The sequence below is a fragment of the Neurospora tetraspora genome, assembly GCF_033439725.1.
Source record: "Neurospora tetraspora strain CBS 560.94 chromosome Unknown B0H65scaffold_7, whole genome shotgun sequence".
NCBI classification, from domain to species: domain Eukaryota; kingdom Fungi; phylum Ascomycota; class Sordariomycetes; order Sordariales; family Sordariaceae; genus Neurospora; species Neurospora tetraspora.
The window spans coordinates 2,895,614-2,916,918 of record NW_026944389.1 but is presented as its reverse complement, the minus strand read 5'-3'; the positions used below and the strand labels follow the sequence as shown (position 1 = coordinate 2,916,918).

The 21,305-nt window shown below is 50.8% G+C and overlaps 10 protein-coding genes across 10 annotated transcripts; 3 read left to right on the top strand and 7 right to left on the bottom strand.

Moving 5' to 3' along the window:
* Positions 1-2,242: 2,242 nt before the first annotated feature.
* B0H65DRAFT_476460 (uncharacterized protein) lies at positions 2,243-2,492 on the top strand. Its single transcript, XM_062827364.1, has one exon. It carries the CDS (start codon positions 2,269-2,271, stop codon positions 2,446-2,448), a length of 180 nt encoding a protein of 59 aa, XP_062678784.1. The 5' UTR covers positions 2,243-2,268; the 3' UTR covers positions 2,449-2,492.
* Positions 2,493-2,537: 45 nt separating this feature from the next.
* Positions 2,538-4,671, bottom strand: B0H65DRAFT_552155 (OHCU decarboxylase-domain-containing protein; the record flags this gene model as incomplete). The annotated part of the gene is made up of 2 exons (XM_062829871.1): positions 2,538-2,951; positions 4,540-4,671. 2 exons carry the CDS (start codon positions 4,669-4,671, stop codon positions 2,538-2,540), a joined length of 546 nt encoding a protein of 181 aa, XP_062678783.1.
* Positions 4,672-5,022: 351 nt separating this feature from the next.
* Positions 5,023-5,965, top strand: B0H65DRAFT_476450 (uncharacterized protein). The gene has a single exon (XM_062827363.1). The coding sequence runs from the start codon at positions 5,030-5,032 to the stop codon at positions 5,765-5,767; it is 738 nt and encodes a 245-aa protein (XP_062678782.1). The 5' UTR covers positions 5,023-5,029; the 3' UTR covers positions 5,768-5,965.
* B0H65DRAFT_560624 (uncharacterized protein) lies at positions 5,964-7,110 on the bottom strand. The gene is made up of 2 exons (XM_062830151.1): positions 6,728-7,110; positions 5,964-6,641 (listed from the first exon to the last, which is right to left on the bottom strand). Exons 1-2 carry the CDS (start codon positions 6,867-6,869, stop codon positions 6,364-6,366), a joined length of 420 nt encoding a protein of 139 aa, XP_062678781.1. The 5' UTR covers positions 6,870-7,110; the 3' UTR covers positions 5,964-6,363.
* A 2,041-nt stretch (positions 7,111-9,151) lies between these two features.
* On the bottom strand, positions 9,152-10,473 carry B0H65DRAFT_511639 (cyanide hydratase; the record flags this gene model as incomplete). Its single annotated transcript, XM_062828501.1, has 4 exons — positions 9,152-9,409; positions 9,501-10,062; positions 10,138-10,391; positions 10,444-10,473. 4 exons carry the CDS (start codon positions 10,471-10,473, stop codon positions 9,152-9,154), a joined length of 1,104 nt encoding a protein of 367 aa, XP_062678780.1.
* A 1,485-nt stretch (positions 10,474-11,958) lies between these two features.
* On the bottom strand, positions 11,959-14,644 carry B0H65DRAFT_511638 (ankyrin repeat-containing domain protein; the record flags this gene model as incomplete). Its single annotated transcript, XM_062828500.1, has 6 exons — positions 11,959-13,209; positions 13,246-13,323; positions 13,444-13,909; positions 14,094-14,205; positions 14,292-14,380; positions 14,520-14,644. 6 exons carry the CDS (start codon positions 14,642-14,644, stop codon positions 11,959-11,961), a joined length of 2,121 nt encoding a protein of 706 aa, XP_062678779.1.
* Positions 14,645-15,594: 950 nt separating this feature from the next.
* Positions 15,595-16,785, top strand: B0H65DRAFT_476430 (nucleoside phosphorylase domain-containing protein). The gene has a single exon (XM_062827362.1). It carries the CDS (start codon positions 15,646-15,648, stop codon positions 16,744-16,746), a length of 1,101 nt encoding a protein of 366 aa, XP_062678778.1. The 5' UTR covers positions 15,595-15,645; the 3' UTR covers positions 16,747-16,785.
* Positions 16,786-16,950: 165 nt separating this feature from the next.
* Positions 16,951-18,130, bottom strand: B0H65DRAFT_511635 (uncharacterized protein; the record flags this gene model as incomplete). The annotated part of the gene is made up of 2 exons (XM_062828499.1): positions 16,951-17,587; positions 17,643-18,130. 2 exons carry the CDS (start codon positions 18,128-18,130, stop codon positions 16,951-16,953), a joined length of 1,125 nt encoding a protein of 374 aa, XP_062678777.1.
* Positions 18,131-18,735: 605 nt separating this feature from the next.
* On the bottom strand, positions 18,736-19,573 carry B0H65DRAFT_552147 (S-adenosyl-L-methionine-dependent methyltransferase; the record flags this gene model as incomplete). The annotated part of the gene is made up of 2 exons (XM_062829870.1): positions 18,736-18,839; positions 18,928-19,573. The coding sequence occupies 2 exons, from the start codon at positions 19,571-19,573 to the stop codon at positions 18,736-18,738; spliced, it is 750 nt and encodes a 249-aa protein (XP_062678776.1).
* A 182-nt stretch (positions 19,574-19,755) lies between these two features.
* On the bottom strand, positions 19,756-20,797 carry B0H65DRAFT_531632 (uncharacterized protein; the record flags this gene model as incomplete). Its single annotated transcript, XM_062828945.1, has 2 exons — positions 20,190-20,797; positions 19,756-20,159 (listed from the first exon to the last, which is right to left on the bottom strand). Exons 1-2 carry the CDS (start codon positions 20,536-20,538, stop codon positions 19,756-19,758), a joined length of 753 nt encoding a protein of 250 aa, XP_062678775.1. The 5' UTR covers positions 20,539-20,797.
* Between the last annotated feature and the right edge of the window lie 508 nt (positions 20,798-21,305).

Genomic DNA, 21,305 nt, shown 5'->3' with positions numbered 1-21,305 from the left:
AGAACTAATATTATTATCGACTATGTAGGTATTACCCTTAGACAATATTATATAATACATCTTTGGGTTAGCATTATCGTTCTTATTGAAGCCTTTATCCATATTGCACTTCGATTAGAATTTGGAAGTTTCGTTCCTGCGCAGTTGTCGGGTATTATTCTTATGTCACTGTTTATTATAATATACTTAACCTTCGTTATTCAGGGTTTTTTTAAAACGTTTATTTCATATATCTCCCTCCTACACCTTCGTCTTATACTTTCATACCCTGGCCGCTTTATTAACATTATCGTGTCTTGGATGGCATGTATGGACTACTTCTACTTCCTTTTCCTTTTCTTGGTTTATCATTATTGGTACTGCTATTATATGGGTTATATCACTGGTCCTAAGGATACTCAAATGGTATAAATACAAGATGGCAAGTTACTATTAGCAAATCTACTGAAATGGAGTATACAAAAGTTACTCGGCTTACTATTGATACAAAGTCAAGCATTACAACCCTGCCAGGATCATATATTTATATTAATCTTCCTGGCCAATATAGCAGCGCCTGCGTTCCTATAACATGGTGGTCGGGAGACGAGCCATGTAGGTCACGGTACGTGGATATCTTAATCAATCGAAAAATAGATACTCTCCCGCCAAACTATAAGATTCGATTAGGAGGTCCATATGGCGGTACCCTTTCCTTAGGCTCCTTTGAAAATATCATTCTAGCAGCTCAGGGTATTGGCATTGCGGCAATCATTCCATTTGCCCTTTCTTTAGTATCCCGGAAACATTTTTCAAACCATAATCTTGAAGCGTTTAACGACGTTACACGAAACATCGACTTGTATTGGCAGTTAGATGACAACCTCCAGTATCATTGTGCTGCTTCTTACTTAGATCAACTAGCACAGCAGCTACTTAGCTTTACAGCTTACTAACAGAATGCCTTACCAGTTGTTACATTATTGAGGATGTTCGTTATTTATCCTGACGAAGAAAACTCTTTTACTCCAGTTCCGCAACTACCTAACGTTCAGAACTGGTATAGCTATAAAAGCACTACATTAGAATATTTTATAAAACGTATTGATAAAGTAAAATGTAAACCAGGGAGAATTGTTATCGCTGGTTTGTTATAATCATTCTAGAGTTTAAAAGTTTATACTAATTATCTGTAGTTGCTGGGACAAAATCATTTCGAGAAGATATTCGCATGCTATCATTAAGCCGCCAATCTATAAAGAAAGATATTTCATTTAAGGAAATATCCCATTGGCCAGGAACATTAAAGGACCCTATATATCGTACTTAACTATATTTAGAAACCTAATTTTAGTATCTTGAAGCGCGCGGTTAGCACCGCTTAAAAGAAGGGTGTGGGGTTAGTAGCGAGATTGGGCAGAGCGGACGAATATATAATGTTAAGCATATCCTATATAAAGAGTATTCTTTTTAAAATCCCAATTTGCATATATAATTTCATTTATTCTTTTATCTTTAATATGCCTTCAAAACACCAAGTTAAAAAGTGGGCATGTCGAACAAAAGGAATCCAAAAAAAAATTCCACCAACTTTATTGGATGTTTGGAGTACAAGTCGCCGTCTACGTTGTAAAAGATGGTGAACTCGATTGCTACGAGTCTCGATCTGGCTTTTTCGATCATAAAACTTGTCTATCGGTCCAAAGAATCCTGGTTCAGTCTTTAGGCGGACTATTCGTGCCTCGGGGCTGGAGCTTCCTCCTTGTTCCTCTTGGTGTGACAGATCCATAAGCTATGGTGGTGTGGTGTTTGGTTTGTATGGACACTGAATGTCGATGTGATGATAGGATGAATAGACAACTGAGAGGTGTTCTTCAGCGGGATGGCGTGCATTGATAACTGCGTCGAAAAGACAACTGACGCAACCCAAGATTGCCAAGTTGCCTCGACATCTTTCATGTGCTCCGATCCACACGGACATCATGTTGTTAATTCTACCCAGTGAAGTGCCAGTGACATGCTCTACTGGCTCTCCACCTTTCTTTTACCCCGGAAGAGCGGAACGGGCGGGATCCCATTCCCAGGGCAGACCAAAGCCACCACCTAATGCAGCCTGGATGGGCATGGTGGGCATGGTAAAGAAACAATTGCAGGGCTGAGGAGGGAGCCGCAAGAGATCCATCGTTGGCCAGAGGTTTTGATGTCCATCCCTCGCCCTACTATTGGTGTTCATCATCGCTTGTAAGCGGAAGTAGGAGTGGAGGGTAACTGGGCAGGTAGGTACTGTCGATGTCTGCCTTGACTTACCTCCTTCATCTACCTGCCTTCCCTTCCATCCTGGCATGTCATAACCATGGTGGTTGGCTTGCAACACACTGCCGGCGCAGCCGCCAACGCCTTTGTAGACGAGTCGATTGGCTGAGAGAGCTGCATGCCAGGGCTGCGAAACAGGGTGACGGCGGCAGATAGAGAAAGGAAGAGCAAGTTAGAGGAAGGAAAAGTGAGAAACAGGAAGGTAGACAGAGGTAGAGGAAGGAAGAGGAAGGAAATCCCCCCTCTCAATCCTCCTCTTCATATGCCATAATCTCCCTCCTCGGCCGTCCATTAACCCAAACCCCATACCTCAGCCCCGGAAACACCTCCTCATACTGCTTATTCAACTTCCTCAGCTCCTCCTTCACCTCCTTTGAATCCCCAGCAGCATTCAAATGCGCCTGCTCCTTCTTACTTTGCGCAAACAGCGTCTCCTTCTTGGGCTCGCCCAGCCTGGGATGGCTGCCTAGTATCGCGTGTAGCGGACGCTTGATGTTTTCCTTTTCGGTTTCGGGGACCGAAGGGTCGGCGGCGGAGACGGCGACGGCGTTGGCGATGGCGAGGAGCTCGTCACGGATGGTGGAGATTAGGTCGGGGTAGGAGGAGAAGGAGATGGTTCGGAGGGTGGGAAGGGCGAGGGCGTGGAGTTCGGGAGAAGGCTCGAAGAGGAGATCGAGAGTCGAGATGAGGGCGGCGTCGGGGATAGGTGGTGCAGCCAAGGGTCAGCTACTGCTAACAGCTGGGGGGCTAGTTCGCAAGCTGAATGGTTAGGACCACAAGGATGACAGGCTAGAGTCGAGATTGAAAAGAGTTCGGTATCGGGAGTGTCTCTTCTGGTAATACCGAATGGCATCTGATTGGTGCGTATAAAGCTGTCGGAAAGGGGACGGGAGAACGAACAAATTTGACAGAGGGAATTTGGGCGACTGGCTGGTCGCTCTCGTCGCCGTTGGTCAGCAGGGCAAGGGCAACGCAAGTGACCTTGTGCAGTCAGCAAAAGTGTGATGCAGATGCCACGGGTTCTGGAGCTGGAGGAGTCGCGGTCGATGTCACCCAAGAGTCTGGGGTTAAGATGGTGGGCTAGCAGAGTTTGTGTACCCTACATACCTGGACACGTTGGATCGAACTAAACCAGAGACCTCAGTTTGATTTTTGTTCTTTCGAGGTCAGCTTCTCCGTCTCGAACATCAAAATGCGTTTTCGGCTTTCTGGCGTTTCGTCATGCTCACGGCGAGGGCAGTGGCTCAAAGGAGGAATTGCAAGTAAGTCCTAACTCCCAGGGAAACCGTTGACGGCTCTCGTCAAAAGAACAGGGAAGCTATCCTACTACCACTGCCGATACCACAACAGGTGGAAATAAGGACAGGAGCAGCGGCTTGTTGGCTACGTCCTCCAAGTCTAAAGTGGTAATTGCCCGTGGGTATTCCCAGTGACAAGTCGTCCAAGAACTAGGAGACTGTCTAAAAACTAGGGGGAGAATATCCACGTCATCGCCCTTCGTCGTTGTCGATGAGGGAAGATAGAGAAAGGAAGAGCAAGTTAGAGGAAGGAAAAGCGAGGAAGAGGAAGGTAGACAGAGGTAGAGGAAGGAAGAGGAAGGAAGAGGATATTCATAGGAAGACAGGGGGTTGAAGGCAGGAGAAGAAAGTTGTCCGTCAGCCTTTGTTACGCCAAGATACTTAGCACACATCATGGAAATAGCACGGCAACCTACAATATGGGGACCCTGACATGTGTTACCAGAGCTGTTTGGTATAGGCCAGTACTGCGGAATGTGGCCGGCGTGACGCCAGAAGAGTCTTTTTGGGAAATCCCCGTTCCCTTGAGGCTCTCATTCAGTCACCATCTCCTGGTCTGGTCTAGTGTAATTGTTTACCCTGACTGGTTGCTATTACACTGGGAACGATGGTCCAGAAGGACGCCAGTGACAATGGAAAAGAGATAAAGATAGGGGAATGACGCCTAATGGATTGCACACCCTCTAGCGGTGGAAAGGTGGAGGGATCTTCGTAGCGCCGTACCTGGCATCAAGCCTGATGTCAGCGTGCCACATCAACGTTTCGTCTTTCAAGGATCAAATGCAGCTTTGATGCTGCAATGGAGGACATGCCAAAAAGGCAACCAGAGGGTTCACTTCGGGTAGCGTTTGTTTTGATATCAAGGCTTCAAGCCTCGCTTCGAGCCAAGCCCCATGCAAGTATGCCAGGGGGGCGGGGGTGCTGCAGGCTTAAAGCCATCCCACCATACCGTCCGTCCACTCAACCCCCAGCATATGGCGGTAGCGACGGCGAGGTGCTTGACTTGAAGCCATGCTTGAAGTAGTTGTGATACGCGTGGTGGCCTCTGGGCTTCGCGTGCAGTATTAGCGTTACTTGACATTGCTAGAATATAACAGACGACAGGCTTGATCTGCCTAGTTCCTCAGGCATGCACTTAAGTCAAGGCAGACAAGTATAAAGTCGGGCTTATAAATAGGGCACGTGCATATTGTGAGTGGTGTTGGAGGCTGCCGGCTTCTGATCCTAGAGCTGCGGTTGCCTTGTCACTCTCAACGCCGCCGTCACCTTGTTTCGCAGCCCTGTATGCATCCCTCTCAGCCAATTGACTCGTGTATAAGGTGTTGGCGGCTGCGCCAATAGTGTGTTGCAAGCCAACCACCATGATTATGACATGCCAGGATGGAAGGGAAGAGGTAGGCTAATGCAGGCAGATGAAGAAGGTAGGTTAAGGCAGGTACATGAAGGAGGTCCATCGTGATCAGTTTGTTATAGTGGATCACCAAACCATGATCCAACAAGAGCGAGAGATTCCCTTGCCACGCTCTCATCAGACTCGGCGAACTAAGGCAGTTGCATTCAAAGCACGTTTGGAGGAGCACCATATCAAACAAGTCAAGCAGATCATCCGCATGCTAGTCCAAGACTATGGCCTGGACCTTAACGCTCTCCTTTTCGACAGATCCACCAATAAAGAAGAAGAAGAAGAGGAGGACAGCGAAGAGGAGGAAGAGAAAGAACAAGTCACGCCCTTAGAGTACCTGGTTGGTAGCAACTGGCCAATGGCAGAACATCTGATCCAGCTGCTGGTCGACCTAGGCGCTCGACTTGATATCCGAAACGGAGAAGGCCACATTCCTCTTGTATACTGCTTATGGGTGGAGCAGTTGACCACCGAAGCTCTGAAGAAGGGCATTCACAGTCGTACGCTCATTCGCCCGCAGACGATTCGTGCGCTCATTCAGTCTTGCGGTTGGGCGAACATTAGGCTGGATGAGAAGTATACGTGGGGAAGGGAGGAGTTGACGCTTGGCCGGATTCTGGAGATCCGGTTCCCGGGGTGGAAGCCCCGTGAAGGATGGAATAATAGGGCGTTGTGGAAAGATCTTGTTCGGCACCTTTCGGACCGCTCAGAGTTGGAGGAGGATACTGAAATCGACCCCCCCTCATTCTCAACAGGCGGCACCACAAACGACTAGGCAGCAGCGCTTACTTCAGTCACTCAGCCGTTTCAGCGGCTATGAGTGGGCAGATTAGACCGTCCCATTTAGGCACAAGGATGTGGGGCAGTTCTTGTCGATTGGCTGAGAGCTGCATACGAGGGAGCTGGTCAGGACTGCGAAACAGGGAGATGCCTGCCAAGAGTGGGCGGCGTTCGACGAGCCAACCACCGCTCTGGGGCCAAAATCTCACTCGGTCTCTAGAGGAGTTGTTATGAAATTTAAGTGGCTGGCTATCTTCAAGTCTACTGGTGATTGCGAGGGAGGTGTTGATGGAAGCCAAGATAAGGATATCTGCAGGGAGACTGCGGCAGAGTCACTTTGTGATATACTGGGAAGTTGGCTACATTCTCCTGTGACATAGCCTTCTCCTTATGTAGTCTTCTATCTCAACAAACCCATCCCGGTCCACCCTGGTCGCTCCTGGTCTGCCTCGCCGCCTCAGCCGCATCGCTCAGCTTCCCGCCCCCCGCACCAAGACCAACACCGGGAACATACACCTCGGCCCCAACAGCAAGCCTCCTTCCGTCCGTCACCACTGACTAGCACCAAGTCTCCCCCTCACCCGCACTGCCTTATTTTTGATTACAAGGGAAAGCATGAATACAGCGATACGTGTCCCGATGCATACTGTCCTTCCCCGCCGAGCAAAGAAACTGCCCCGTCCACGTGTAGTCGGCATATCTGAACTTGATTACGCTGATATCGCCAAGGACGTTGACTACGGAGTCTATGATGACTACGTAAGGCAGTTGCGAGTAAATAACCGTGCCGGTAGTTATGACATCTTTGCCGCCGATGACATCGCACTTATAGTCATAAATGGTTGCGTGTTGCCAATACACCCAATCGTCTAGTATAGCACCTATTAGTCTTCTAACTTTGACCTATGGCCTGATGCAGCCCGGCGGGTGGTTAATTATCTGCCTATCTACTCACACTCTGCAGTGGCAGTGAGCTGGAGCTGGCAATTTCCTTGCCCCTGACCCTGACAGTCTCCGTTCACGGCCGTAACGTGCGTGGCGGTCATAATAGCCGTACCAAAGGCGATGATAGCCTTGTTTGCAACGGACGACCACATGATAGAGGTATTGTAGGTAGGTACAATGGTGTAGAACGAAGGGGTCGTGGTAGGTATGTCGTATAGTGTCCGGTTGGTATGTTGGTTTTGGGGGAGGTGATGAACAGGTTCCGATTGACTCCGAAGCTTGGGAAGTTATGTATCTTATATACCTAGTCCGTCACATTGAAGCGCCCTGGAGTCGGTCAATTCCAGGATCCTTATCTATTATGACCGCCAGGCAAAGCAGCATCACAGCACTCGGACAACCACAATAGGCAGGTCTAACTGCGCTTTCATAGAGCTACCCATATTGTTACCTAAACTCTCAAAGCGACATCCCTTGTCAATATGCGTCACAGCACTCGGACAACCACAATAGGCAGGTCTAACTGCGCTTTCATAGAGCTACCCATATTGTTACCTAAACTCTCAAAGCGAGATCCCTTGTCAATATGCGTCACAGCACTCGGACAACTACAATAGGCAGGTCTAACTGCGCTTTCATAGAGCTACCCATATTGTTACCTAAACTCTCAAAGCGAGATCCCTTGTCAATATGCGTCACAGCACTCGGACAACTACAATAGGCAGGTCTAACTGCGCTTTCATAGAGCTACCCATATTGTTACCTAAACTCTCAAAGCGAGATCCCTTGTCAATATGCGTCACAGCACTCGGACAACTACAATAGGCAGGTCTAACTGCGCTTTCATAGAGCTACCCATATTGTTACCTAAACTCTCAAAGCGAGATCCCTTGTCAATATGCGTCACAGCACTCGGACAACTACAATAGGCAGGTCTAACTGCGCTTTCATGGACCCTACTGCATGTTGTTGCCATTTTGGCGAGTGAGGTGGAGGTGCTCTTTGATTGGCCCAAAACTTCCACGTAGTAGGTCCGAAAAAGAAAGCTACATCAAAGTACCGGCACTGAATGAAGCCAGAGGGTCTGAGCTACTGAGATAACGAAACCGCACTTCGTACTCAGACCGCCTGGCGGCTTGGTTCCGTGTGCCCTTTTGGGTTTATAAAAGTGCCGGGAATTCCTCTCTCCTGCCATCTAGGACAAAACAACGAAAAGAAACTAGAACACTGTGTTTCCTCGAGGTTATGAAGGAGCATAGGGCTCTGTGTTGTCACTTTGTTAGGCGCGAGATAGCTGGCAGCTTCCTCCCAATTACACGCCAATTACCCAAACGACATTTCTTTTTTGAGGCTGGGCATTCATAGACCCGGAGGCTTCAGGGCGTCTACAGGGTTGGCAATAGTGTACCAGCAGCGGCCTGGTAGCTTGCACCATTTATGGACGCGTAACGCGGGTAGGGCTGCAAATCTGAGTGGAACCTGCATGCTGTCAACAACCGTTTTGAAGCACATGCTGTTGCATGTAGATCTCTTCCTTTTAGAATTAAATAGGACAGTAAAATCAGCAAACTCCTAAGCGTCCAACAAGACAAGAGCGAGAGATTCCCTTACCACGCTCTTATCAAACTCGGCGACTAACTGCATACACATAACTGAGCCGAGGAGTACTAGGAACCAATCAAGAATGGTCTTCTGACCGAGTGCAATCTTGTTGTTACCCGTGTAAAAGATCTAGCGGCAGTGTCAGGACGGTCAACTTTTCTCGTAATCCGCCCAATTATATTCATCTTTTTCGCGCCGCCTCCCCACTTACCGTCTTGCCTCCGTCCGAACGATATGGATATGGGAGCTGGTGGTTCAGTTTTTTGACCCTACCACGTGATTAAAAGACCCGTTTCCTGCCCTTCCCGCTCCCATAGACAAGCCGACATATCGGAAGATTATCTATGGGAGTAGTTTTTGACAGGGGTTTGGATGATTCAGCCAAAAACCCCGCCGCCGTTTCTAGAACCGTTTTCATTGCCTTCGCCATCGAGTGTACCGTTCCTTACGCCAGCCCAGCTGAGTGGGCTAGGCATACACTACACAAGGTACTTACCCTTGCTATTTACCCCTAATACCTACTCTACTCTATATATTTAGTACATCTAACTAGAAAGTGTAGTTGGCTTTTGGGAAGTGTGGTTAGCTTTTAGAAGGTATAGTTAGCTTTAGTAAATAGTTTTCTCCGTACATATATCCCTCTATCGAATTAGTGGAGGTTCTGAGGACCGAAACTGGCTGGCAAAAGTGTAGGCGGCACTAAGAGAGCGGTCTGCAGTAGGGCATGTGAGTACCACGTGCCACATTATATAATATAGAAAAATGGAGAGGAGATTAGAGAACAAGTCTAGCCAAATATTCAAAGATGAGCGACCCGAGCACAGTCTTTTCTTCAGGCCTGATCCAAGCCGTGCTTAAGTCCCGCGACGCCCGATAGTCCTCGCTTCTTCCCGTCCTTGTCGTTTTCGAGCGGCGTGTTCAACCCCAAGCGCTCCCGCGTCGAGTATTCCGCAATGCCTCCATTGGGGTCTGCCTCGGTGACAAGCTCCTTACGGCGGGTGTCAACTAGAAGACGAATCAGATCCGGCCGCATATAGTGTCCAGCAAAGTCGGCCAGCACTTTCGTCAAGTGGCATTCGTTGAGGTCAATCTGTAGTGAATTGGGAAGCATCCTCTTGTTAGTGTTTCTTTGCTTCAGATAGGCAAACATCCCAATAGAATAAAGTGTGCCACAAACGTACATCGACAAACAACAATCCGTCAAAGTCCTTGTCCGGCTTGACGACAAGAGTCCCGTCCGGCTTGTAGATGCGCGCATGGCCGTTATACGTCGACGGGTCCGTCTCGGGCTCGACACCCTCGGGCGTGTTTTTCTTCAGGCCCTCTTTGCTCAGCCGCTGGAAGGGTGCCAGCGTCCACGTCCCCGTCTCGATCGCATAGGCAGGCGTCACGAGATCGGACGCCGGGTCGGCCACGTTGGTCGCCGGGTCGGGGTACTGTAGCGTTTCCTTGCCGGGATAGACAGGCCACGCGGCGATGTGGATCTGCTCGCCCATCGAGACGTTGAGCGCCTTGAGGAACGGGTTCATGTTCTCCCAGCAGTTGAGCTGACCGAGCCGGCCCAGCTCGGTCGGCGTGACCGAGAGGAACGTGTCGCCCGCGCCGTCTCCGTAGACGAGCTTCTCGACATGGGTGGGCTTGATCTTGCGACGGAGGTTGATGACCTCGCCAGTGGGATCGATGAGAGCTTGCGACAGGTAAAGTGTGGCGTGGTCGATTTCCGAGAAGCCGACCGACACATAACTGCCCAGGTGAAAGTGTTGTGTGAGCTTCATGACGGATCATCATCGAGGTTGGGGCCGGTGACCGGATACATACATTTGGTTGTCCCTAGCAGCCCTTCTAATGCGCCGAAACTCGTCCGAGTCGACGGCCATCGAATTCTCGCGGTATTTCTTCAGCATAGGCAACGACTGCTGGTAGTTGACCTTCCACATCCAGTATGGATAGCCCGGGATCCATACTTCGGGAAAGGCAACGAGCTTACAGCCGGCCTGACCCGCTTCGTTAATGAAGTCGATCGTCTTTCGAACGCCTCCCTCGAGATCGAACCAGCACGGCTCAGAGGTGACCTATTTTGGCGTCAGATAGATAGTCGACTGAGGCATTCTTTCTTTGACATACCGCTGCGGCCTTGTACTTGGTAAGGACCATGTTGGAGGATTGACGGAGGAGTTGTATTGGCGAGATGGATGTTAGTGAGTGAAGACCTGAGGGTGTGTGACCGATGATGATTGAACCTCTTGCGGAAATGCGCCGCCTTATATACCTGGTGCTGCCCTCATTCGATACACGGCTGCAAATAAAGAACACGAGTTAGATATCATCCATCGGCTCTACCGGTAGATGACGTCGTGGTGGTCTGATACCTCGCGCAATTCTATCCCTCGCTTAGGGAAGTATGCCTGTGTTGCCGCGCTCAACAATCATGACACATACTCAGTGGGTCGTGGCCATAGAGTGAATACCTATCGCCACCGAGGGGCCGGGCTGCTTCGGAATGTTCAGAGCCTGTTTCACATTTCCTTCGCTGGTATATGCCCGTCTAGACATAACCCCAGTGCTCCGGAAGTACCCGAGCTGTGGATGAGGCCCAAAAACGCTGAGAGCTGGGAGCTACGGCCTGGCATGGCATCTCCGGAAAGCAACTGCACTTGGCATACCGGCAGAGTCAGCAATACTATAGTATTCCCGACTTCGGCCGACCACTCGGATTCTCGGCTTCACCTGGTTGCTTGTAGGTGGCGATTGTCCGACTACGGCTACGGTTCTACCCGGCATTTGAAATGATCCCCGGCCCTCCCCCCGGCCCCGCACCGGCCCCACACCGGCCGGCTCCGAGCGCCCAGCCTGCACAATCTGCCTTTTACGAGCCCTGCAAACCCGCCTTTTAGTATCACCGTTGCATTAACCCGATGGTATTGACGGTTGCTGCCCGTTGGATACAGTAGGAAGGTCATCACCTCAGATGCACTGCACAGCAGTGTGGGCGACACTCCGGCGAAGCCTTCACAACTTGTCATGGCATCGAGGTGCACGAACTTTCACAACTTGCCATGGCATCGGTCCAAGCGCCAAGCAAGCACTTCTCCATTGACTCAGTAGCGACCCACTGGCACACTTTGTACATAGGCCGAGAGCAGAGTTTTCGCTGCTCTCTTCTGATCTTCTTCCCTTCGTGCAATAATACGTCTTTCTCAAGTCCTTGCTATGTAGGTATCATGACAGTGAGATGGAGCATTGTCTTGCTGAAAAGCGGAAAGCTGCTCCTCTCTGCAAAAAGAGGCAACCATTGGGAGAATAAAGAAGATGTACTTGTGGGAAGTGACTCCTCCAAATTCCTTTTCCCAAATGAAGGTCGGCCCTTTTTTTCCTCCAGCAAAGGAACCCCAAAACATCCATCCCAAAGGTCTCCTCTTCAGTAATGCGAATTCGGCCGTGTCTTCTTCCGCCCCTAAAGTAACCCATTGCTTCCACATTGGATCATTGGTAGCCCAAACTTCATCGGAAACCTTAAGAAACCTGCAAACACAATTATAAAGACCAAAATACATCGGATTGTACACTTCCCCTTCCTCCTTTCTCTCTTCCAGACTTGTGCAAGGGATAGAAACTGGCTCTCGAACACCTCGTACGTCCTCAGACCTCCTCCCAAACAGTTCTCCCCTGCGGAGACTGCTGCACAGTAGCGCCATACGCGCGAAGAAGGATTTCTATATCCTTTTGGCCTGTTGATATAGCCGCTTGCAAGGCGGTACCGTATTTACCGCCTTGCGCGTTAACATCGGCGCCATGATCCAGAAGCATTTGTGCGATAATTCTCATTTCAGTACCTCCGTCTCCGATAGGGTAGTTGTAGTATGGATAAGACGCAGCAGCCTGTAACGCGGTACCGTATTCCCCGCCTTGCGCGTTGACATCGGCGCCGTTATCGAGAAGCATCTTTGTTATATCTGTCCATTTAGGATCTCCGCCTCTGGAATAGTGTAGAGGCATATTAGCCGCACACGCAGCAGCCTGTAACGCGGTATCGTACCGACCTCCTCTTGCATTGACATCGGCGCCGTGCTCGAGAAGAAGTCTAACAATCTCTTCATCTCCGTCGAGTGCAGCATCGTGGAGTGCGTTACTGGCGTATTCTCCATAGCTCACGTTAACATCGGCGCCGTGTTCGACCAGAAGTTTGATTAGATCCTTGATTTCAGATACAGTACATCGTTCGAAGGAATCACGATGCAAGGCCAGGCATAGCGCGGTACCATCTGGACTTATCGCGTTAACATCGGCGCCGTGTTCGAGAAGAAGTCTAACACTCTCTTTATATCCGTAGCGTGTAGCATCCTGGAGCGGGGTATACCCTCCGTGCCAGCCATTAGGATCGGCGCCGTACTCGATAAGAAGCCTCGACATCTCCGTGGAGCCCTTTATTGCAGACGCCTGTAAGGCAGGGCCGTAATCCCAGCCCTGTGGGCTAATGTCGGCGCGATGCTCGAGAAGAATCTTCGCAATACTGTTGTATGAATGAATTACGGAAGCGAATAACAGGTCGGCGTACTCTCCACATTTCTCCCATGGTAAGGCTTTATCGTAGCAGAACCATGTATGAGCCAACGAAAGTCGCTCCACGCCATGGTCTTCTTTTATCCCCCTCAAGAATTCTGTCTGTGAGACATTTCTCGCCTCTGCTGCCTCAGCGTGATCGAGCCAATACAAAGATGCGTACTCCAAAAAGGGGTACTGAGAATCAAGATGATCTCGATCCATCGAGATTTTATTCCTCAAACGATCATTCAGCATTGAAGCGTGGATTTGGGTGAATGACACACAGCAATTTTTCAAACGATCATGGGATTGACCAATGGGATTCGACTCAAGCGCCGGGTCCAGACTCTGAAGTCGTTGATTTCGTAGGAGGAAATCTTTGACAGATTCGTGGATAAACTGAACCGTACCTTTGGCTTTGGGAACCTCGATGAGGCCTTTCGACGAGTAGGTTATGCGCCGCTGGATGTTGTCAGCTGTTAGCTGTGACTGATCCCAAGGTCCTAGATTTGTGACACCGGTGCCAGCCAGTGTGGCATAGTACAGCTCTTCCGGCGTTAGCGGTCGTACTGCGAACAGAACCCATTGCAGCATTAAGATCGTCTCATGCTTATCCGGATTTTCCTCGCTCAGGATCGTCAAAAACAGCTCGTCAAGGTCCTTGGGCACCTCGCGCAACTTCTGCTCCATCGCTTCGATCTTGCCCTCGTCATATGCTTTGTTCAGCATGGCGACGACGAGCACAACCCACATAAAGATACCGGATGCCTTGTTGAGAACCTCCTTCTCAATATCTGGGTTCGACTTCGTCAGATTGTCGTGGACGTATGTGGCAATATCCGTGTCATGCCCGTTCCTGTTTTCTACCACAAACTCCTGATATTTTGCCATGGTAATGTGTGGATAATGGCGACTCGATAGACAAATGCAAACGTTGGCCTCAGAACGAAGGCAGGTGATACTCAGTTGTTCGAGGAATTTCACAACGTCCCGGACCTGCGAGTCACTGCATTCGTCCAAGGCATCGATAAGAATGACGAGTGGCGGCCTTTGCCGAACCATGCATCTCGGAAAGGAGGAAGCCCTTCAGTTCAGACTCTCGCCACTCCCATTTCTGGTGGAGTCGGTTCTTCTGACGGAAAAGGGGAAGTAAGCGCTGACATGTCGGCTCCTCATTGTCGACAAGTTGGCATACCAGGGAGCGTAGCATGCCGAGAGGTGTCTTTTCCAACGACTCGCCTCGAGCGTGGAAGAAGTAGGTCGCAACTGTACGGCCCTGGAGCGCCCGCTGACAGTGTCTCCAGATATGCTTCATCAGCGTCGACTTTCCGGTGCCGGGATGGCCTTTATCCAGAGCACTCCATTGTGTCGTGATAAATCGGTGCGGTCGCGCCATTGTCGAAATACTGTGGTTTCAAAGATCCAGTCACCCGTGTTGGGATGGACCAGAGCAATATCTTGACGGCGAGCGTCAATATTAGAGAAGCTGAGGGATCGTAAACATTCTGTCCTCGTCAGTCTTGATGGAGACGTGGTGAGGAATCAGTATACTGACCTTGCTTCTCACATTTGAGGCGCTCACGTTCTTGGTCAGTTCCAGAGGGAGGAGCTATTGGATGTTAGCACAGGCCCGTACCGTCATCACCCGTGGTGGAAACCTACATCCATAGTAGTTGTAGTTGTATTGCGGCCCGGCGGCGTTGTTGTTATGCTGACTCCCTGGGCCGGTATTGGCAGTGGAGAAACCCGAACCAGAATTGTAGAAAGACCAGGATCTTGTCATTTCGCGGCGATTGAGCTTCGGGACGTATCTGACGCTTGGTTACGAGATCGAACGCGGGGGACGAGATGTAATTGCTCGTATTGTAGAAAAGACCCAGGGAGAAAGCAAGAGTTGATAGAACGGAATGAAGAGATGAATAATGTGCAGTTGGTTGGCCCGCCAAAACACCAAAGTTGTCATGTGGGCCGGCTAAGAAAGTCGTTGATTTAAAATGAGAAGAGGGAGAAGTAGTTTTTGTCCCCAAACTCCCGGTTTGTATCTCAGAGAACTCATCCCCAACCGAAGGTGGCCACAAAGCTGTGTGACGTGGCTGATGTGCCACCGAAATGTGCACATTTGCGGCATCAGCTGCTGATGCCTTCCGAAGGTGTATACATAGATGCCCAATGGACACTACCTGCCCATATTTTCAACCTAGTGAATACCGGCCACCAATCGCATGTGCCATTGGTAGTGTGAAGATATCCTTTCGTTCGGGGCGAGCTGAATGTGATGCCTGCACCCATAACTGCAAATAAGACGCCACTCACCTAGACTGTAAAGAGGTCCTGAGCATGTACGGCCAATTAGAAGCTTCAATAGACCGACTGCGCACCGATGATAAAGCACTAGGGCTTGACAAGTCATCTGGCCAAGAGGGAATTGTCTAGTCTGTATGCCCTCCATATTTCCCATCATGGTGGGTGGAGGTATGTGAGGCCACCAATCCGACGACGCCGAGCCACAATGCTCACTCTTGGAGCAAAGGGTGCCAGAGCTGGGCCTTAGCCTACCTCTGTCCACCTTGGGTCTTGCCTCTACCACCCCGAGTAGACGTTAAAATCAAAAGCACCTTCTCTGGTCCTTGGTGTATCTTTGCAAGCTGAGACAGTGTTGTTCTTCGTTTTGGATAATCACGTTCGATGTCAACATTTGCCCACATGGATCCCTCACACGACACTTCTCGGTACACAGTCGGCTGGATCGCCCCCTTGCCCTTGGAACTCACCGCTGCGGTCGGAATGCTAGAGGACCCCACAACAATGGAAGTTCCCGACGACGACGTTCTCTACCACGTAGGACGTATAGGCTCGCACTTCGTCGTGATGGTTGTGTGCCCGCGCATGGGTATCGAACCAGCCGCCACGGCTCTTGCCAACATGCGCCGCTCGTTTCCCAACATCAAACATGTTCTGGTGGTCGGCATCGCAGGCGGGATGCCCTGCTACGGTCCAGATCTGCAGGAGCAGATCGTCTTGGGCGATGTCGTCGTCGGCGTTCCCCAGCATGGAAGAGGAGGTGTGACGCATTATGAGTTCGGTGCGTGGGAGGGCCAGAAAGAATTGACTGTCAAAGAGCACACGCTTCACCCGTCTGCTGCTCTGCTCACTGCGGTGAATAATCTGCGAAGCGTGCATATGCAGGTAGCGGGAAGTAAGATCCCGCAGTACCTGTATGAGTTGCGCAGAGGCTTGAATGAGCGGTCGCGGCAGGCTTATGAGGATCCTGGGGCCGAATATGATTATCTCTTTGAGGACAACTACCCTCATCCGGACAGGGGGAGATTCTGTCAAGGCCTTTGTGACGCGACGCGAGCAAAGCTGCGGAAGGGTCGGGGCAAAAGAGCCGAGCGGAAGAGTGACCAACCCCATATCCACTATGGCAACGTCGGTTCGGCAAATGCAGTTGTCAGGTCGAGCGCCAATAGGAATGAACTCCACGCGAGACACAACATCATCTGTCTCGAGATGGAAGCTGCCGGCGTGATGAGCGACTACCAGGGTCTGGTGATCCGGGGAGTTTGCGACTACGCGGACTCGCACAAGAATAAGAAGTGGCAGGGCTATGCGGCAGCAACGGCGGCGGCATACGCAAAGGAGCTTTTGTTGCTGCTCCCGGCGGGTGGAGGATCGTCGACAGAGTCATCTCTTCCCGATGAGAGGAATGGGACGGGGGGAGATGGGTGGTATGTGGGACGAGATCAGTTTCACAACTCGGGAGCCGGGTTTATGAACTTCAACATGGGCGGAGGGGTTCAAACGAACAACAACACCGCCGGCAACCAATATAATACGCCGTTTTATGGGCATCCGTCTGCCCTACCGCAGTGGCCCAAGTACTAGCAGGCGGGGTTCAAGTAGATAATGTCGCTCTCCCCCCTCCGTAGTATGATAGGAAAGGCCAAGGGATGTGGCTGAGACGTTGGACTAGACAGGGACGGGGGAAAAGAAAGGGAAGTGGTCTGGGAAATGCCCAAATAGTCGGTCAAAACATTGTCGGTTGTTCAACAAGTCGTGATGGGCAACATTGCATGACTGCTGCTTATCTCAACCATAGTCTCCTGGCCTCCACGTTGTAATGTCACTGTAAAAGTCGAACTTTGTTAGCGGATTGATAAGAAATCCATCCAAGGACATCATATTGTAACGACCATGCTCATCATCGCCGATAGGCACCGGCTTTGGCTTATTGGCAAGACGGCTGGTGAATCCGGACGAAAGAAGCAGACCCAAAGCCCCTGCGAGTTTGATCGTCCGGAGCTGATCATCAGATAAGCCGCCGACCTCCTCTTTGAATCTCTCCCAGAAGGTGTCCTGTAAAACGTGGTAATCTTCGTACCGCGTCCACCCGTTGCGCAGATGAAGCTTCCCGGTCAGAAACCCAAGTGAATGCAGGTTGAGCCCGAATGGACACACTTCAGCTTCCGCCCAGTCAATGACGCCGACAAGGTGACAGGTTGCTTCGTCCACTATGATGTTGCAGGCGCCAAAGTCTCGATGGAGGAGGACCATGGGAAGAGATAGGATGTCGTCTATTGCGTCAATGCAGGCCTGGATAATTGGTCCGAATCGAGAAGGGAGTGAATTGTTCAAGAGTTGCAGGTCGCCAACGTAGGCGTCTCGTAACCTACTGCGGTACTCCGGACTGACGGGCTGAGGAGCGTTCCAAGATAGAGCCATGAAGCTGCAAGCATTGAGTTAGCATCACGGCTAGATTGACTTCGACGGTTGAGACCTACTGCGCGACGTCTCCCATCAGGTTCTTTCGCCAGAGGAAATTGTCGGGGGAGTTTTCCGGAAAGCCATGAGCCGATATGAAATCCAAATGAGTCATTCCACGCATTCGGGTCATTAAGTAGACGTAAAGTGGTTCCTTTTTCCCATCTCCTTCTTCCCCTAGCTTGCCTTCGAAGGACACCTTCGGCACGAGTGATCCGTAAATATCAGTCGCTAGAGAGCTTATTTCGGCCTTGAGCGCCAGAGATTCGAGGCGGAACTGGACGACGTATTCCAGTTCGGGTCCTGCGTAGACGGTGTAGCTGCACACGCCCTGGACGTCGACTGGGACGACATCTCCATCCCCGACAAGCTCTCTTGCTTTGCCATTGCAAGCTTCACGGCTTGCAGAAGTCTTGGTGAAGAAGGCATCGATCTCTGAATCGACGAAGTAGTTACTTGCCACATCAGAACTCGAGGCGGTGATGGTGATCTCGGACGATTCCTCCATGGCGTGTTGGCTGGGTGTGATGACGGAGAAGAAGAAGAGAAGAAGAAGTAGAACGAGAAGGGGAGATGGAAGTTGGATAATGCGAGGCGCGGAGTTGTATGGTATGTTCACAGGGACGGCTCCCATGTTTGCGGCGGCAGGTGTTTGTTATCATCAAACGTCGTTGGCAGTGTCTTCCGCAAACTGTTGCACGGGATCGACCGCTCCCAAAGCACTTTCCATTGTTCCCTGCAACCCCCATACATTCTTTCCAGGTTGTTATTCCGCACCTTGATGTCGTGGCTCTTTCTTCGGTTTGTTTACCTTTTCCAGGGGCAAAGGTCCGAGACGCTTGATATCGCGCCGGAACAAGAACCACCGCAGACAACGGCAGTAGACCACTGCGCTGTCAGCTACCAGGAGTTCAAAGCCGCGATATCAAAAAGTAAAGAAAGGCAGTAGAGGTGCGTACAAGACCATGTCGATTACAGCCAGAATACCTATGGCTCGTCAGACTTCAACAACCCGACACCTTTTTGGTCATCAAGTAGGTCTCCCGCAGCGAGTTGGCGATTCCGGATTTGGAAGGCGCATTATCGTTCCTTCCTAGAACCCGGCCTTGGTCCTTATGCCTGCGCCTTCCTCACAATAACCTCCCCATTAACAATCCCCAACGTCGCCTCCCCCCTCTCAATCCACTCCTCCCACCCCTTCACCATCTCCTCCACCCCTTCCTCCGTCGTCAACCTCAACTCAATGCCCCATCCGCAACCTCTCAATCATCGCCTTCCCCCACGCCTTTCTATCCCCCGGCTCACTATAACACCATGTCCCGAACCCAGCCTCAATATCTTTTCGGTCAACCCCAGCATCCATGATCCACGACACCAACTTCCTCCCGCCTTTATCCTGCCCGCCGTTGGCCAGCATCACCTCAACCATTAGGTCATGGAATTTAAGTAGGGAGGGAAGTTCAGGCCAGAAACACCACATCCTCATGTCCGACTCGCGCAGCGAGATCAGCCCGCCGGGTTTGCAAACCCTGAGCATCTCCTTGACAGCGGATACGGGATCGTCGAGGTGACAAAGCACCTGGTGGGCATGCACGATGTCGAACTCGTTGTCGGAAAAGGGCAACTCGTAGACGGAGGCCTTTTGGAAGGAGATGTTTCCCGGTACCGATAGTCCTTGGGAGATGGCGTGCTCCTTGGCTCGCGAGAGGACATCATCGGCGATGTCGGTCGCGAGGACGTGGCCGGAGGGAAGGAGATGCTGGGCGAGAGAGGCGGAGATGGTGCCGGGCCCACAGCCGATATCGAGGAGGTTGAGGTTGGGGTTGGAGGTGAGCGCCTTTTGGAGGTGCGGGAGGAGGTGGGCGGCGCTGTTGGAGGCGGTGCGCCATTCGTGGTGCTTGGTTTGGGAAGGCGCGTGCCCGATGGTGTAAGGGGTGTGTTGGGTGGTCATTTTGGGGGTTGATTTTCTGTGTGTTATGTCGATGTCGTTGTGAAATGAAGTTGGTGGTTCTTCTTGTGTGTCTGACTGACATCTGGTGTTGTTGATATTCAAGTTCGGAAGATCGGATGGGTGATGTCACCAGTTGCTTCTAAAAATAGGAAAGATGGATTCCACCGGCTGCAACACCCCTCTCATATGTCCTCCTCTTCATCACCATGTCCTTTTATATCCGTAACATAACCGCTCAACATCGTAACCGCCTCCTCTAACCCCTTCAAGATCCCATAACTGGCACCCGAATCCCTCAACGAGCAAAGCTCCTCAAACCATTCTCCCTCATTTTCTCTCGCTAACCTTTCCAACTCCACCTGCTGAAACCTCGCCAAAAGCTCTACCAACCGTTCATCCCACTCGCCCCTCGCCTGATACGAATTCTTTACCTCCTCCCCTAGGGTATCCGGGGCTGTGCATACGCTCTCCAAGATCTGCCTCATCGTCTCCACCGCGTTCTTTTTCGTAGCAAACGAGCTCGTTTCATCAACGGCTTGGGCAATCTTCTTGAACATCCCATCGATTTCTGAACAAACGTCGAAGGCTAGTTCGTATTGCTTCGAGCAGGAAATACGGGAGTACTTTTCGTTGAGGAGATGCCAGGCGCGTTGGGAGTGATGATCGAAGGAGACGATGCGGGCGCGTTCACGCGCTACGTGTGCGGCGTGTTCATTGGTTAGGATAGAGGCTATAAGGGGGTCGCGGGTGGCGGCGTAGGCGAGGAGAGTGGTGTGGAAGGAGGTGGGAAGGGGGGAGAGGAGAGGGAGGTAGGGGTTGGAAGATTCAGGGCCAGCGAGGGCGGCGAGGTCGAAGTCCGGGGGAGGTTGGATAGATTCCTTTGCAGATGGTGAGGTTCGGTCGGCAGTTTCGGGTTCGGTTCGCAGGCGCTTGGAAGGGCGCAGATCCGTGTTGTGATCTGTCATGGTGTTGTTGGTTGGTGGTGTGGTGGGATTGTTGTTGTTGTTCGGGAAAAGATTGGGGAAAAAAAAGGTTCAAAGTTAAATGCTGGATTTCTGGACCTGGATAACTTTCTGGATCGAAAACGGTATCCAGGTCCAGAAACCAAAACCGCTTTGGGATTTGCCCCGGGGTTTACCCGATTGGACGCGGACAACTTTCATGGCATATGTGAGCCATTCATGCTTTTGGTGTTTTCCAACACGCGTACGGATCACGGATGACCTTTTTATGCCATCGCCTACAATAAGCGCTGCACGTTTCGAACTTCAAACATGGTTTGACTGTAATGATGAAATCATGTTGCGCACCCATTTCGTCAACCTTGCACCTTCACGAGACCGTGACTTTCTTCGACCTCTCGTCAAGCCATGCATCCTGTCAAGTTTCAGATGATGATCTCCCGGAAACCAGTGCTCCCAATGAGCCGAGCTGAGCTGAGCTTGAGGTCCAGATTGGCTCGGCTCGTCTCCACAAGGAGGCCAGCTCGGCTCGGCTATGGCTTGGCTTACTATGGGCTTGTTGGGTTTGTTTTGAGAATTATATATTAAAGTCCTCTGTTATTAGTTTCATTCACTCAGCCACCTACGTATAGCCCTTGCGTTTCTCTTTGTACCTACGGGTCCAAATAATTATAATATCCCTACTACACTCACCTACCTACTAATCCTAATATTATACTATTTAGACCTATAGGTGTAAAGAAATACGGCTATACTACGGTCTAAGCCTA